The sequence below is a fragment of the Sorex araneus genome, chromosome 1 (assembly GCF_027595985.1).
Source record: "Sorex araneus isolate mSorAra2 chromosome 1, mSorAra2.pri, whole genome shotgun sequence".
In the NCBI taxonomy this organism is placed as follows: Eukaryota; Metazoa; Chordata; class Mammalia; order Eulipotyphla; family Soricidae; genus Sorex; species Sorex araneus.
This window is the reverse complement of record NC_073302.1, coordinates 430,463,829-430,479,908: the sequence shown is the minus strand read 5'-3', so window position 1 is coordinate 430,479,908 and position 16,080 is coordinate 430,463,829. Positions and strand designations below refer to the sequence as shown.

The 16,080-nt window shown below is 48.2% G+C and overlaps 1 protein-coding gene across 1 annotated transcript in view; it reads left to right on the top strand.

Annotated features, from left to right (window-relative positions):
* The window catches only part of PLXNA4 (plexin A4), a 437,848-nt gene that overhangs the window by 259,055 nt on the left and 162,713 nt on the right, over nucleotides 1–16,080 (top strand). Inside the window, exon 4 of the mRNA XM_055136802.1 lies at nucleotides 15,439–15,570. Within this exon, the coding sequence (XP_054992777.1) occupies nucleotides 15,439–15,570 (132 nt within the window). The remainder of the gene's footprint in view (nucleotides 1–15,438; nucleotides 15,571–16,080) is intronic.

The window sequence follows — 16,080 nt, the reverse complement described above, 5'->3', positions numbered from 1 at the left end:
AGGGCTTCTGACTTTCCATCCTGTGTGCTAGAATCTATGAACTGTGCCAGATTGACTCTTGGCTAAAAGGTGGGTACAGAAGCCTACCCAGTGCATTACGTGCTGGCTCTGGGACAAGTTTTTAATCTCTGATTTCACCGTCCATTGCCTGAGTGGCAGGGCCCAACAGCAAGTCCTCAGCAATAAGCTTAAATTCAAAACACAATCCTGAATTTCCAGAAGCTTCCATGCTCCTTCCACCCCCATCACTGTCCCTCCCCTGTGCTCCAAGCATGAAAATCCAATCCGATTGTTTCAATGCCAGCACTGTGTGCCCCATTCTTCTCCTCGATTCCTACTGCCTGAGGCTAGACCAAAGTGAACATCAAAGTCCTTAACGGTCGCTCGATGTCTAGCCTCTCACATCAGCTAATATAAGCAAATATGTTGCAGGAGTATGCAGTTTCCTATGGCAGGAAGGTGTGTTAAGGGGAATCACTTCCAGATTGGCCAAGATTCCCATCACTCGGTAACCTCACCCTGTGGCATCAAAATGCATCAGTGCCTTGCGTGCATTTCAAAACCAAGACTTTGTGTAATCAATATTGGCTTGTAATTGACTTTGGTCTTAGAGAAATGATAGGCATGTGCCCGTGTGTTCCTGGGATGTGGCAGGTACTGGGGGAGCCCGGGGTGCAGACTGCCCCCACTCACATCTAAGGAAAAGGATGCAAAGAGAGGTCCCAGCCCAGCTCCTGCCTCAAAATCATCAAGATTGAATGTCACTCATCTGAAAGCAAAGCTCAGATGGGGAACTCACAGTTGCCTGCCCTCTCTCACCAATGAAACTTGTGTTAGCAGTGATGTGTCTTGAGGGAAATGAGTACCCTGTCATAATTACTGAAGACTTTAATAGTAATGTCTGTATGCCAGGGAATGTGCTCAGTGATTTTTTTTTAAATCTACAAATCATTCATTCTTTACTCAGTGTCTTTGCAGTAGGTACGGCTATCATTTGGGTCAGTATGGACAGTAGCACTATTATTTGCATTTCATGAATGTGGACTCAGGTTTGAAGAAGTCTCATGTGCCCTAAGTCCCATTCCTAGTTGGCAGCAGCGCTGGGTTTGGAGTCCTTGCTCACTGCTTGTGGAACTCATGATGTCCCGCCATGATTTCTTAGGCATGTGGGGAGAATGGAGACAAGTGGAGGCAGAGGGAGGGCCGACCAAATGGAGAAATGAACACGTTTCTATCGATATGCTAACACGGCATTCCCACGCAGAGTGACCTATTGATGATTGATGGATTTCCAATCAACAATGCTCATACGGTTTGCTTCTTCCTGGCTCTCAGTCTCCACGTCTGAGCACAGCGACAGGCAACATTTCCAGGAAGGAATAGGTGGGGTGGCGGCGGGTTTGGCTTGGTGCCTTTGAGCTGCCGCGAGATCAATAGTTTAATTGCTGTGAAGCGCAGGGGCCTTGATGACACCGTATAAATAATTGTATTAAGGGTGGCCCGTGGCGGAGAGGATGGCTTTCCAATATCTGACGCTCCAATGCCATTTCTCCGTGGAGAGCTCCCTGGGCCTCCTGCAGAAAGGGTCTCGGGGCATGCCCTGTGGAGGAGGACCCTTTTCCCTCTCCCTGGGCCCCTCAGTGCTGCTACCTCCTCCCTTTTCCAGGCGCTCCCTCCCCGGGAGCATAGGTCACCCTCTGATTCCAGTCCAGTGTCTCTGGGCTGCTTCGGGCCCTGGAGGGGGTGCTTGCAGCCGGGCTCTGTGGTTTTAGCAGGGGATGCAAACTGGTCAAAAGGCTCTTTGTGAGCCCCCTCCCCGGGTCCCCCCGGGCCCCTTGGGCTCTTGGCATCTGTGCATTCCTGAGCTGTCTGGTGATGTCACCAGCGGACAGGGCCACCCTTCTCCGCCAAGAGCTCGGAGCTGGGGGAGGCCCTTCCCCACTGTGTCTGAGCCACCGGATATGCTGAGCCATTCACTTGCCCCTGCCAATCCCCCAACTCCAGTCAGGCCTCCTGAATTCCTGGGTTCACATTTGACATGATGCCAAGTAGTTCTGTCTCAGAGTGGCTGTTGTTTATCAAAAAGGGGCGGAGGGGAGAAAATGTGGGCAGTGTTTGGGGAGTGGGGGCTGGAGACCATGGGAGGCGAAGGGAAGAGGGAGATGCTGAGGTGGCACTGAGTAACACACAGTGATGATGACATTGTCCCTCGGGCACCCAGTGGCCCACTCATAGGTCACCTGGCAGGGAGCCCAGTTTGAAAGCAGTGGCCTTCAAGCCCGCAGGGTTCTTTCTGCTTGCTGGTTGGGTGACCTTGGGTCAGATGGATAGGACAGCCCTAGAGTGAAGGATGGCGGAGGAGCAGACAGGGACCCCTGTGAGTTTCCAGTAACATGTCAATGGGAGGGGTGGTCAGAGGGAGAATTCATGGCACAGTAGTGTGGAGGTGGGGGTTCTGTGAACACTGACTGTATCCCACACTTCTCTTGAATGATTTTTATTTATTTGGAAGATTCCCAAGTGGTGTTCCTGGGGAGCCCATCTGTTGATTCTCAGCTAATGTGTGTTTTTTTTTTTATGGGTCACACCCGGCGATGCACAGGGGTTACTCCTGGCCCATGCACTCAGGAATTACTCCTGGTGCTGCTAGGAGGAGCATATGGGATGCTGGGAATCAAACTTGGGTTGGTCGTGTGCAAGGCAAATGCCCTACCTGCTGTGTTATCGCTCCAGCCCCAATTTATGGTTTAATGTGATAGTTATGCCCAATGATGTGGTGCTACTTGGGTCCTGGAATGATGGGGATACCCAGGCCACCCTAGAAGTGCTCTAGGGTCTCCAGGGCCCCACCCAGCTGCGCTAAGGAAACCGTACTAAGGGTCAGGGATGGAACTCGGGTTGGCGGCATGCAAGGCAAGTGCCATTGACGTACTCTCTCTCCATCCCCACACCTACGTCTTCTCTATGTTCACATGACACTTGGGTCCCAGCCAGCTGTCTCCCACCAGCTCTGTAGCAGCTTTTCTCATCCTCTTGCTTCTCTACTACCCACCCACTTGAGCCTGGACTCCTGACCATGTCAGCACACCTCTCCAGGGAGAATCTATGAAGTTGATAGCTGGACCATTCCTGTGTGTGGTGCATAAGCCCAGACCACCACGCCCCTGCCCTCACCATGCACCCCTATCCCAACTGTCACAAACATCCCCACACCAGCCCTCGCACAGGAGCCAAGGGTGGTCTTTGGCACTCACCTGTGAGGAAACTTTAGGTGACCACACATGTGGCTGTGGGTATCTAATGTCCTCTTATTGTGGGGGTTGGTGAAGAGGAAGGAGGGTGGGGAAGGAGCCCTGGGGTGACATCTGGAGAGGGAACTGGTTGGAGTGAGGGTGAGAGAATTGGCTGGAGCTATCGTGTTGATGCACAGAGGACCTCTGAGTAGCTGGTGAAGCCTGGGGTGGGGGCACAGAGGCTGCTTCTGAGCCCAGACAGAAACCCAGACAGAGCCCACTGCTGGTCCAGTCAACAGTGACTCCCTTGCTTCTCTGTGCCCAGTGCTGTGCTAGAACCTTCTATGCTCTGAATTTGGACCCTACCAGTTAGATCTCCTGAAAGTTCATGCAAGAGGCCCCGGATCTTCAGCCTGTTCTTGCCCCTCCTCGTCCTCATCCTTATCCTCATCTTCATCTTTCTCCACACTCCAGCCCGCCAGGGGCACTCCTGATGGGATACAGCTGCCTAAGAAACTTCTGAGAAGAGGAGGAGGAGGGTGAGGGCAGTGCTGACATGCCTCCCAGCACTCACTGGACCCCTCTGTTCACCACCTCCTCCCCCATTGTGGTGGCAGCGGCATAGGGCTGGGGGTTACCAAGAGAAGGGAGAGTCCTCCCCTGGGACAGCCCAGAGCCCAAGGGGAGAGATTGGAGCGAAGGAGGCATGAAGATTCAGACTTGTAAAAGAGGTTGGAGGGGACCTTGAGGAGTCAGGGGTCTGGATCCAACTGGATTTCAGGTTCGAGGCTCTGAGCCACCTCCTTGTCTTTGGGGATGCCACCTCCCTCACTTTGGCGTTCTGCCAGCCCCAGCTCTTCTCTGTCCTGCTGTGGGGCCCCAGAAATACCTTTTCTGAACAACAGGGGGCCCTGGGTCGCTACTTACCGTCCCAAAGGTTGGACCAATCATAGGCCTGAACTGCTTTGTCTTTGCTCCATGAAGTGTGGACTTCTGACCTCCTGCCCCAGGGGAAGCAGACTTGGGACTCTGGGCAGGGTCTGTGACTCTGGAGTGGTCATACGGAGGTGTCCAGGTCCATGCTGTGGACAGTCTCTTCATGTGCGTCCCTCCTCTGCCAGTTCCCCATCCTCCACCCAAACTCTAACTTTGACTAGACTACTCCAGACGCCAGCTCTGAACAGTGGCTCCCATCCTTTCATTCTACCCTCCAGAGGTATTGTCAGATAACGGGAGTCCTGTCACCCACTTTTCACATTGCACGTGGTGATTGCTTACCTAACAAACAGGAGAACGGGGGCTCCATTCACTTGAATGACTCCATCTTCTTCCAGGCTTCCATGTGTGGTCCCTATGACCCCCTGCCCTTGCCGCTATCCTGCGTGTGCCCACACACCCTAGAATCCCCACAGTGAAGCACAGCTCTTCTCATGTCTGTTTTTATTAGAGAAAAGGGAAGCTCAGGAAACGTTTTCGGGTTATCTGAGGCCACACGGTTCTGCAGGGGGACAGAAAGGGGCTTATCTAGGGGCTTGTCCCTCACTCCCCTACCTGCAGCCTCCTCTCCAGAGCTGGGGGCTCTGCTCTGGGTCTAGTCTAGTCTAGGAAGAGCAGCTCACTCCCTGCGCTCAATGCAGCCTAGGGCCAGCGTGTAGGAAACATGGCAGGTCCAGGAGGATTTGCTCCATCCACGGCTTGGTTTTCTGAGAACTGGCCATGGTTCTGCTGGTTCTTTGGTGGCCAGAGGCACTTGAGAAATGGCCAACTGAAGCTTTGGGGTATAAGTCCCCAAATAAGTGATGATTTGGGCATCTGCAGCTGGCTGAAAACCCAAGACCCCCACCTATAACTTTCGTGTGTTGGCTGCTCCCTAAGGAAGGCTTAACCGGAGGGCTGGATCTGAGCCCTCTGGGGTTAGAAACATGCCACTTTGCACCTCATGGGTGCCTGATGCTGGCTTGTAATCATGCACTGGAACTTCCTTTCCCTGTCTTACAGCCTGTGTGGCAAGATAATGAGTGACTGACCGGGGTGACATCACTGTGGGCCTCCGGGAACCAACAGGAAAAAAAAGCTCAGTCATCAGATGCTTTAGGTCCTTTACTTTTGACTTCCTGAGAGACATGCATCCCTGGAGTGTGCAGAGGATAAGAGATCCTGCCCACTCACTTCCCACCCAGGGTCCTCACCACCCAGCAAAACACTGGTCCAGGCCCGGGGTGGGGGGAGTCAGGACCCCCAAGAGAGCAGTATCATATGCAGAGCCAAGCAGAGTCTGGGTTCCTCACCTTCCTTCTGCACCCTGACACGCAACTTAGTTTCTGTTCTGCAAACAGCCCAGCTTGAACTTCCTTAGACCTGGTACCTAGGATCCAGGCCTGCAAGACACACGGGCCAGATTGGGCTTCTCTCACTGCTACCATGTGGTGTCCCTTGGGCCTGGGAACTCTGAGAAGGTGACCTCACACCACTCTGCCTCCTGCCTCGCCCACCCATAAGCACATTAAGGTTTGAGCACCTGGGTGCAGAGTTCAGAGGGGCCCTGGGGTGTTGGTCTCTGGTGTCACCAACTTCCGGCGTATCTACTTAACCTACCAGATAAGACCCCACTCTCCTTTTCGACCTGGGCCTTACCCAGGGATATTTGGGGAAAATGCAAAAGTTTAGAGAGAGAGAGAAAGAAAGAGAGAGAGAGAGAAGGGGGATGTGGGGGTGGTTTGCATCTATGAAGATGAATAGCACTGTGTGCTCATTAGAGAAATTACCCCAAGCAAGACGGCAGCCAGAACGCTCTAGTGCAAGCATCTGCCGGCTACAGGGAGACGATATTTATTGTTCAATCCTTCAATGGATGTAAATAAACAGCCCGGCCCAGATAATGTTCTAATAAACAAGCAGGCAGCTGCCAGGAGCACCCTGGATGGCAGACCTTTGCGGAGGCCACTCTGCTGATGTTTTAATAGCAGTCTGACTCACAGCATCATGCCAGGGAGGAGAGATGGCAGTGCCCAGAGGTGGATGGGTTACAGGGACCCAAGACTGCATGGCCGGAAGCTCCCAAACTGAGAGTCGAGGAGAGCAAGGGCCAGGCACAATCCTCAGACAGTGGAGGGGCCTATGTGTGCCCTTAGGCACATGACTGTCCCTAGGAAGCCACCTAGGAGGTGACAAGGTGGTGGTGGTGGCTCTTGCCTGGAATAGGCAGCCCTGGTGGGACATTCTGGGTGGGACATCCCAGCAGAAGAGCCCAAGATCCAGGATGGCCTCATCTGTCTCTGCTCTGCTTATCTTTATTTATCTTTATTGGGGTGTGACTGACAGAAATTGTGTATTTAATGGGGAAGCCTCTTATAGTGATCTGCATAGAGGCTGTGAAGTAATAGCCGCAATTAAGGTAATTAACATCAACATTATTCCACACAGATCCATTTTCTGTGTGTGTGTATGTGTGTGTGTGTGTATGTGTCTCTGTGTCTGTGTGTCTGTGTGTTTGTGTGTTTGTGTGTTGAAGACCTAGGATCTCCCCTTAATCCCACGCTGGTATCTCTGGTCACATGACTGTACATTAACATTCCAGAACTTATCACTAAAACTTGTGTCCTTTGACCAGTGTCTCCCCATGTCCCGGCCGTCACCATTCCAGTCTTTGTTTCTATTAATTCTCTATTTTAGACGTCATCTGAGAGCGGGTGGTTTTTATCTTCCTGAGTCTGGCTTATTGTCATTACCTGTGATGTCCTCCAGCTCATCTACTTTGTGAGAAGAGCAGACTTCCTTATTTTTTGAAGGCCAAATAATATCCTATTCCAGGCAGTTATATGTCTATATGGACAGGCATGTATTGTATGAATAAATGTAAACGTTGTAACATGGTGTGCATTGCCTGTCTTGGCTACTGTTGTAAAAACTGGAAGACTACCACGTGATCTGCGCTGGGCTGCAGGCCCCAAAGGTCCCCACCGTCTAGATGACCATCCTTGCCCCAACAGTGTATTTTGATGCAGCCTGTGAGACCCTGTTCTCACAGCCACCTTTTGTCTGGTCAGTCTTCCAGCACCTGTTTAGGTGCTGTCTTTAGGTGCCACACAAGACCTATGTCCAGTGGGCCTAAAGCCAAGTATTAAGAGAAGGCATGAGCATGTCAAGGCAGCCCATGCAGCGTGTATGAGGTCAGAACAAGGACCCCAAGGCTGTGTATTCAGACTTCTCAGACTGAAGGAAACCAGTGAATTGGAGCTCAAAGATTATAAGAACTGTGGGTCGTAATCATCACACTTTCCTAATGTCAGAGATCCTGGGAGACACGGGGTTTTCTGCAGGAGAGGAGAGGGGCAAGGCCTCAACTGAGGCCACCTCTAAGAGGATGGTACCCAAGACAGTTATGAGCAATGTTGCTTGCTTGGTAAGTGCAGAATCAGAACACAAGAATGAATGAGAACCTTCTAGAACTCTGCCACTCAGTATGGTTGCCACAGGCTATGCAGACCTGTTAAGCACCTTAGATGTAGCTGGTTGAAAACGAGGTTCCCTGTAAGTGTGAAATACACATTGGATTTCTGACAGTATGAGAAAAATGAACAGAAATGGTCTCATTAACATTTTATTGTGTTACACATACTCCACTGAGACTATTTGGGGCACATTGAATTACAGAAATATATTATTAAAGGTAATTTTGTCTCTTTTAAAAATATAGCTATAAAAGAATTTAAATCACGCACATAGCCCACATTTTGTGACTGACACTTCTGTTCTAGAATATTCTAGAATCTTCCAGTGGACATTTACACTTACCACAGGGTACACACCATTCACGTTCAGTCTCCTAAGGACAATACTGCCTGAAAATGACCAAATTTTTCCCCTTCGACATCCTTTACCCAGTTTTATTCTTACCTGCTTTTCCATAGTTTATTAAATCTTCCTAAAATCTGCTAGCTTCTGCTTTAGCTACTCTGAATCAGTCTTCCTACTGACTTGGTAGATTTTTTTCTCCTCATATGACTACTGTGTGAGGTTGGTCTCTCTGCTGTGTGTAGTCAGCTTGATGACCGTGCCATCAATGGGACTGGGGCGGGCTGCTACCACTCTGTCATGTAGTGATCATGTATGACCTCCCTCCAGCCTCCTCAGGTGCTGAGCTAATAATCTCTGATTATATCCCAGGCAGTGGTCATATCTCCTGGGAAGAACCTAATGGGGTCTTTGAATACGGTGCTGCTAAGACCTTTGCCACCTGGCTTGATTGACGTGAAATCCGAATTCCTCAGGAGATGATCCTTCTGGAGGGCAGGGCAGAAGGCTCAGCTTACTGCTGCAGAAGCTGCCTCAGGACTGAGAGCATAGAGGGAATTCTACAGATAGATGGTGGCTGGAAAGTACAGGGGGTAAGGTCCCCTGTACCCTACGAGAGGTTTCACCTGAGATAGAGCCAGGAGTAAGCCCTGAGCACCACTAGATGTGACCCCAACCTACAGACACCCCGCATCCTCAAAGAAAATCAAAAAGCAAAATAAAATCCCAAATGCATCATGGGTGATGTGTGGGTCCAAGGTATCACTCTCCCAAGGGACATGACCCCAAGGAGGCTTTTGTCTTGGGATCAGTCTCAGTGATGACCATGTTTGATATACACCATGTATAGTTATGGCTTTGTTATACCTTTGATCTTAGAAAAATCCAGTTTTGTTTTCATTTCTGATCTCAGGTGAGGGGATATACAAAAATCTTCCATGCTGTGTTAAGATAACACATTTCTTTGTCCTCGTGTGTACATTCACATAGTTTGCTTTTTCTAAACTGTCACCTCCCGTGTGTTAGGGCTGGCGTGGGTACATTGGTGACTGAGCCCCAGCCATGGGTCAGCATACCTCTTTAATTTCCATTACCTCCCATGTCCTGGAAGAGGAGGTGGGTACCTTACCGGGCTGTTCTCCAGTTGTGAACAGCTGGATTCATCCATTTTTAGCATAGAGGCGGTAGGCTGGATGTGCTTTTCTGGGTGTAGGGGTACTTGGCCATGAGAATAGCTTCTAGTTGTCTGTTTTTCTTTGAAATCACATTGGTGTTTGCCTGACTTTGGTGCTGGCCCTTAGGATGCTTGGGAAGATTGGGATCAGGGAAAGGTGATCCTGCCCGCTCCTTCCTCTATTCAGCCGCTCATCTGGACCAACTCTAGTACAGCACCTGACTGGTAGAATGGAAGTGATTCTTTTCAGCAGTTGATCATTTTCTTGGTAACTGCTTCTTTTCCTCACCTTCATTAATGTCTAATTAAATGAAAATTGTATATGTTTACGGCCAGCAAACTGATGCTTTGGATGTGTGTTGTGAAATGATTGCCACCAGTGAGGCAATGAATGTATTCATCACTTTACAGTGTTACCACTTTCTTCTCTCTTTAGTAGGGAAACATAAGATCTCCCCTCTTCACAAAATTTAACTATTATTAATTACAGTCACAGGCTATTTTCAGGCTCATACAACTTATCCACTTTGCAGAGCTGAGTCTTTGTTCTCTTGGATCAGCCTCTTCCCATCCCTCCCCTCAGGCCCTGGAAACCACCTTTCTGCTCTCTGCTTCCATGACTTGAACTATTTAGATTCCTTGTGTGAGCCAGAAGTAAGCCCAAAGCACCACTGGATGTGGCCCCAACCTACAGCCACTCCTTACCCCCAAAGCAAAAGAAAAAGAAAATAAAACCCAAATGCATCATGGGTGATATGTGGATTCAAGGTATCACTCTCTCAAGGGACATGACCCCAAGGAGGCTTGATATAGATGACCATGCTTGATATAGCTACCCCATGTACAGTTATGGCTTTGTTACACCTTTGATATTTAAGAAAAAATCTAGTTTTGTTTTCATTTCTGGTCTCAGATGAGGGGATCTACAAAATCTTGTGAGTGTGAGACCATGTAGCAATTGTGCTTCTCTGACTGGCTTTTTTCACTTAGTATGATATCCTCCAGGATCATCCACGTTATTGCAAATGAAAAGATTCCTTTCTTCTTTTCCTTGTTTTTTTTTAATGACATACCATTCATGTTCATGACCATGTAGGTCTTAAGAGCAAAACTTTACACTTTCCAGTTGAGCACACCTATGTCTCTTCACTTCCTCTCTCATAACCCCTCTTGTGTTATTAGATTGGGTTTCATTTGTTTGCTTTGTTTCTTATAGTCCATGTAGAAATGAAATCGGTTTCATTTGTTTGCTTTGTTTCTTATAGTTCATGTAGAAATGATATCTTTCTTTTCTAAAACTGAATTATGTGTAATAGTGTATGTATATAATTATATAGAGAGATCATATTTTTTTCTCCCTTTCTTTCATTTTTTGGGGGAGGAGATTGGTTTTTTGTGGGGAAGACACATCCAGTTGTGTCCAGGGCTTATTCCTTGCTCTGTAGTCAGGCATCACTCTTGCAGGCTTGGGGAAATATATGGGGTGCCAGGGATTAAATTTCATTTGACCACAGGCAAGGTAGTTGCCCTACCCACTGTATTGTCACTCTGACTCCAGATCACATTTTCTTCATCCATTTATTCATTGACAGATATTTGGACTGTTCCCTTGTCTTAGTTGTTGTAAATCATCATGCACTAAACTTGAGAGTTAATTATCACATCAAGAACATCTTGCTGCCATTGACTTTGGGTAGATACCCAGGAGTGGAGCTGCTGGATCGTATAGCAACTCTACTTTTGATTTTTGAGTGTTTTTTTTTTTTAGGCACCTTCATTCTGTTTTCTGGAGTGACTTCACCAGTCGATATCGCCACATACAGTGCTCAGGGTTCCCCTTTCTCCATGCCACCCAATACTTGTCACTATCTACTTACAGAGCACAACCTCGTTTAGATACTGTGCCAGGCACATTCTCTGCCCCTGGAAACTCTTTGCCAGGCAGTTCATGCCCACCCTCTGTCCTGCTCATCTTCCTGTAGTTCATCTCCATCAGTGACCTCTGTAATACTTTACAGAGATCAGAATTCTCTGCAAACACTCCTTCTCCTCCCCCAGACCACTTAGAAAAATATTAAATAATACCAGTCATAATACCAGTGCTTGGGGAATCCTCTGTTTCCTAATTTCCACAGAAACGTGTCTTTTTCTGTCTCTGAGTCAGTTCTGTCTCCATGGCCAAACTGCCCAGAGTCCCACGGAGACTCATTATTTTTAAATACCTTTTCATGTGGAACCTTGTCAAAGGCTTTTAGAAAACCTAAATAGCTAAGCGGCAGGCACCAAGCTAGGAATCGGGCAACTTAGGTCTTGCTCTCGACTGTCATCAGTTTGTCATTGAACTTTGGGCAAGGTACAGACATTCCTCATCTCCATTTCTTCTTCAGTCAATGAGAATGATGACGTTAGTTCTCCACCCCATGCAGAGTTTTGCAGCCATCAGAAAAGACAATAGTATTGAAGTTAACTTTCAAGGTCTAATACAGAAGTACCGAAGTACAAGGGGGCATTATTTTGAGACATTACAGTCTACCATTCACATTCTACCATTCACACACACACACACACACACACACACACACACACACACACACACACCTATCCCCATACCCACTCCCTATCCCCAAATAATTGCAATTAATAGAGATGCAGCTCATCTAGCATGCTTTGATGAGATCTATTTAGTCTATTTAGTCTTTGAAGGAATGAGGGTTTAGTTAACCAAATGGACCTGATTGAACATGGGTTGAAATGGTTGTAAATGCACAGAGATGTGGATTCTGGAAATTGTCGTGTTTGGTGGAGGTTAAGGTCAGGGTGGGCTTGAGTGAGTGACCTTGAACAAGTAATGAATCTCTCTGTGCCTCACTGGTCCATGGGCTCATCTCCATGCTTCCTTCATGGGATGTCAGGGATGAAGTCAACACTGTAGGATGACTAATATCAGACCTGTCACCCGGGGCCATTCAGCCATGAGCAGATCTTGCTGCTCTTACTTATGTAAGCATAACCACGTTCTCTGGTGCCCCACCATTCTGCACATCCCACCATAGACTCTTCTAATCCATGGCTGGTGCAGATGGACAAATGGGTATTTTCCTCTCTACTATGTTCTAAAGTAAGGAGTGGACTGAGTGGGGCCATGGACAGGGAGCCCCACCACTCCTGTTCTGATTTCTCCTCTTGGCAGAGTGTCGAAGGGATTGAGATATAACCTTAGCCCTCCTGCCTTGGGCCGGCCAGGCTTGTGCAAGCTCTCCCTGCTGGTGTTCTGTTCAATTATTTCTGTTTACTTGGTGTCCTCGGATGCCCACCTATACCCCACCCCCACTCCCATCATCCTAAAGAGCAGGGCAGTTTGAATCGATTATTAAAAAGATTGCTGGGGCACTGAGTCCAATTTCCCTTGAGACCCAGGTCTCGGGAACCCTGGAGAGGGCTCAGTTCCGCCAGCATTCTCCAGGGAGCCTGCGTCTGCGGTGGCCCGAGAGGGCTGGAGATCAGCCAGGATGTTTAGTATCACTCGCTTCTGCTGCTGCTGTTGCTACAGGGACAAGTCACAGCCGAGATGAAGTCTGGCTGGGCCGAGGGCCAAGGCCATCACCGCACAGTCAGACTTGGGTGGTAATCCCAATTGGTTTTGCATGAACTCCCACTTCATTCAGATTAGGGACAGGCCTGGCCCGGGTGGACATCTGGTGTCTTTAGGGTAGGCCCCGAAGCAGGAAGCCTATGGGAATCTGCAGCATTTGGATATTTAGGGAAATGCATATCTCTCCTTCGTTCCTTTACCAGTTTCTCTGATGGTTTTGCTGTTGCTGCTTTTCGTGAGCCTAATGAGAAATCAACAAAGTTAAGGCTTCATTTATTTATTTCTTTACTCATTTTAAAGCTAAGTCTTTGTCAAGCTCAAGTGCTTTGCTTTCAAATCCAGAAATGATTGTCCAAAGCACTTGGCTTTGCTCTGACCAGAGACAGACCTACCTCTCACATCCCCCGCCACCACCTTTGCTATGTGGCTTCATACCCCTCTGCAGGAGGTAAACATGAGTCCCTGCATACTCCCCTCCCCAAAGAACAAGGTATCACATGGAACGGGGGCAAAAGAAAACTATGAGCTTAAGAGTCAAACTGGATTCTAATTCTGGCTTCAGTTTTATGACTCAGACCAGGTATTCATTGGACCAGAGGCTCTTTTTTTCTCTTCTGTTATATGAACATATCAGTTACAACTTTTGATGTTGTGAGAAAAATCATTTTTATTGCTTTTATAAAACAGGAGTTAGCAGGTAATTTTGATTCAGTGACTCAGTGGCATCGCCAAAATTTTCTTTTTTCGTCTTTATACCAGTTTCGGCTCTCCTCCTCGTTAGAAGAAGGTTTCAGGTAATTCCTGAGCTCCATATCCTTGACCTAGTTGAAAGTCAAGAGAGATCTTCTCTTTCCCTATCACAGTGCACAGCCACTGCTTTATTCATACTGTATATATTGATTCACTTGGGACTGCTTCATCTCCCTCACTATGGAAAGAGTGAGTGTGAATAAGCTGATTTGCCTATGCCTATCATGGACCCCCCAGAGTGCAGGGGTGGCTCAAATCTCACCCACTAGATGATAGAGGGTGGAATATATTCCAGAAGGGCCAGAGAAGTCATGACAAATAAAAAAACTGAGCCCATAGGATTGAGAAGATTGGATCAATAAGAAATTGTGTGCAAGGTCATTATTCCATTCCTAACATCTAGGAAGGACTTTAAAGTGATGCTAAAGGGTCTGGAGAAAGAGCTCAGAGGATAGGGCACTTGCTGGACCACAAGGTGGCCTTGGTTCCCAGCACCACATATGGTCCCATATGTACCAGTAGGAGTGATTCGTGAGCACAGAGCCAGAAGCAAGCCCTAAGCATAGCCAGGTATGGCCTAAAGACTAAAAAAGGAAAAGAAAAGAAAAAGATGCTTAAAAGGAAACCAATAGAAATGGAAACAAGCCCAACATCAAACACATAAATCACCAACCACCCAAGTGCAGGTTTAGCGGCTCCAACAAAAACACAAAGCAGCCGAGTTTCTGGTGAATTAATGGTGGCAGTTCATAATTATATAATGTACCTTTTGATATTTAGATCCCCTGAATAACTCTTCAGTTCTCCTTGATCTTAGGAAAACTTTTAAAAATTAATTATGAAAAAAATTAAAACGAAAGTACAAATGGGACTATTTGGACTATGACTTTTTCCTTAGACTTGTTACTGAAACTACGACACTTATAGTATGGTGCCAGGCAGCCTTATAAAGTGGCATCTAATTAAATTCGGTGGCCCCTGAGCAACTGCTTCTTTGGCTATTCCTTCCCCGTTCTTGGTGATGCAGGGCCCTGACTTACGGGGAGGGGGACAGCATCATTACCTTAGGCAGTGGCTGTTCTCTCTCTGACTCAGACACATGGTGTTTCTAGAGACCAAGGCCAGCACTCAGGACAGGAGCAGTCTTGGTAGGGGTTTGAAGCATCCAATCTTCAGAACGTGTCCTCCTCAGTCACAGGAGTTGGGGACAGAAGTCTTTTCCGGTGGTCTGCATGTTGTCCATGCAGTTCCTGGAAGGACTGTGGACAGCCTGTGATGATATGCTCTGAAGTGCATTCTCAAAAGTCTGAGGATGAGTCATGCCTAGGTGCTTTCCTGGAATGGCCGCACTCACCGTCCCCGGGAATTGGGGAACAGGATCCCTGGGAGGGTTGGCCACCTGAGTTTTATATCAAACCCTGAGATGTGAGCCCGGGGCTTCATGGCAAGGTGGGCCCTCCTGGTGGGACTTTATGGGGCTGGCATCTGCTGGTTCCCTAGGATGCTACCGTCTTAGCTGGGTAGAAGTTCCAAAGAATAGTCCCATATTCGTCCACTTCGTTCCTATTCTGCTAACAGTATCACCTTTCTGTTATAGGATGGTGCTCTGATCTGAACCATTCCCCAATCCCCAGACCCTCTCCCCAGTCAACAGCCTTGTCCTCTTCTCCTGGGGCACAGGAAGGAAGAGACCTGGCTGCAAGTCCCAAGGAGGCCTTGCTAGTCTCCCCCAACTCCCCTTTCTTTGCCTTCTCTGGCATGGGGTCTAGGCTGGATGTATGGCACACTTGCTCAATTGGCCCAGACTGTGGGTCCCACGGTGGCAGAACTGCCCTCAAGTCGAAGCTGCACAAGATGTAAACTCACCTCAGCTCTCCTTTTCTTTCCCTCCACAGATTCGTGTAGACGGGCCCAGGGGAAATGCTCTTCAGTATGAGACGGTGCAGGTGGTGGAGCCGGGCCCCGTCCTCCGGGATATGGCTTTCTCCAAGGACCATGAGCAGCTCTACATCATGTCAGAAAGGCAGGTAAGACGTGTTGGGTTGTTAGATATTTGTCTTGCAGCTAAGTACTAGCCCGTGGCTCAGTAGCAGCCTACAAGGAAAGAGCAGCTGCAGGGAGGGGATTTGATTCATTTGACTCAGTCTGTCGCTCCTCAGTGCCGCTGCCTGGGGATGGAGGCCGAACATTATTGGAACAGGGACTGAAAACGTGTAAAATATCAAAATACCTGCGAGTCAAGAGCAAGTCTACCAACTTCAAAATGACGGTGTATGTGGGTTTAGAGTCCATGTTTGCTCTTTTGAAGAAACATACTACGGAGGCCCAAGTTTTTCACGTTGGTTCTTATTTTCCTCCCGCGAAGTATAATCCGCAACCTAATTTTCCTTCCTAGACTCTGGAGGTCTACTATGGGCCAAGAGGTGTGGCCCAAAAACACAAGGTTTCTGGTTGAGGGAACATCATAAATGAATCCACAGATTAAGCACTGAGAGCAGGGACTCTGGTGAGATACGATGATGAGCTGGATGAGACAT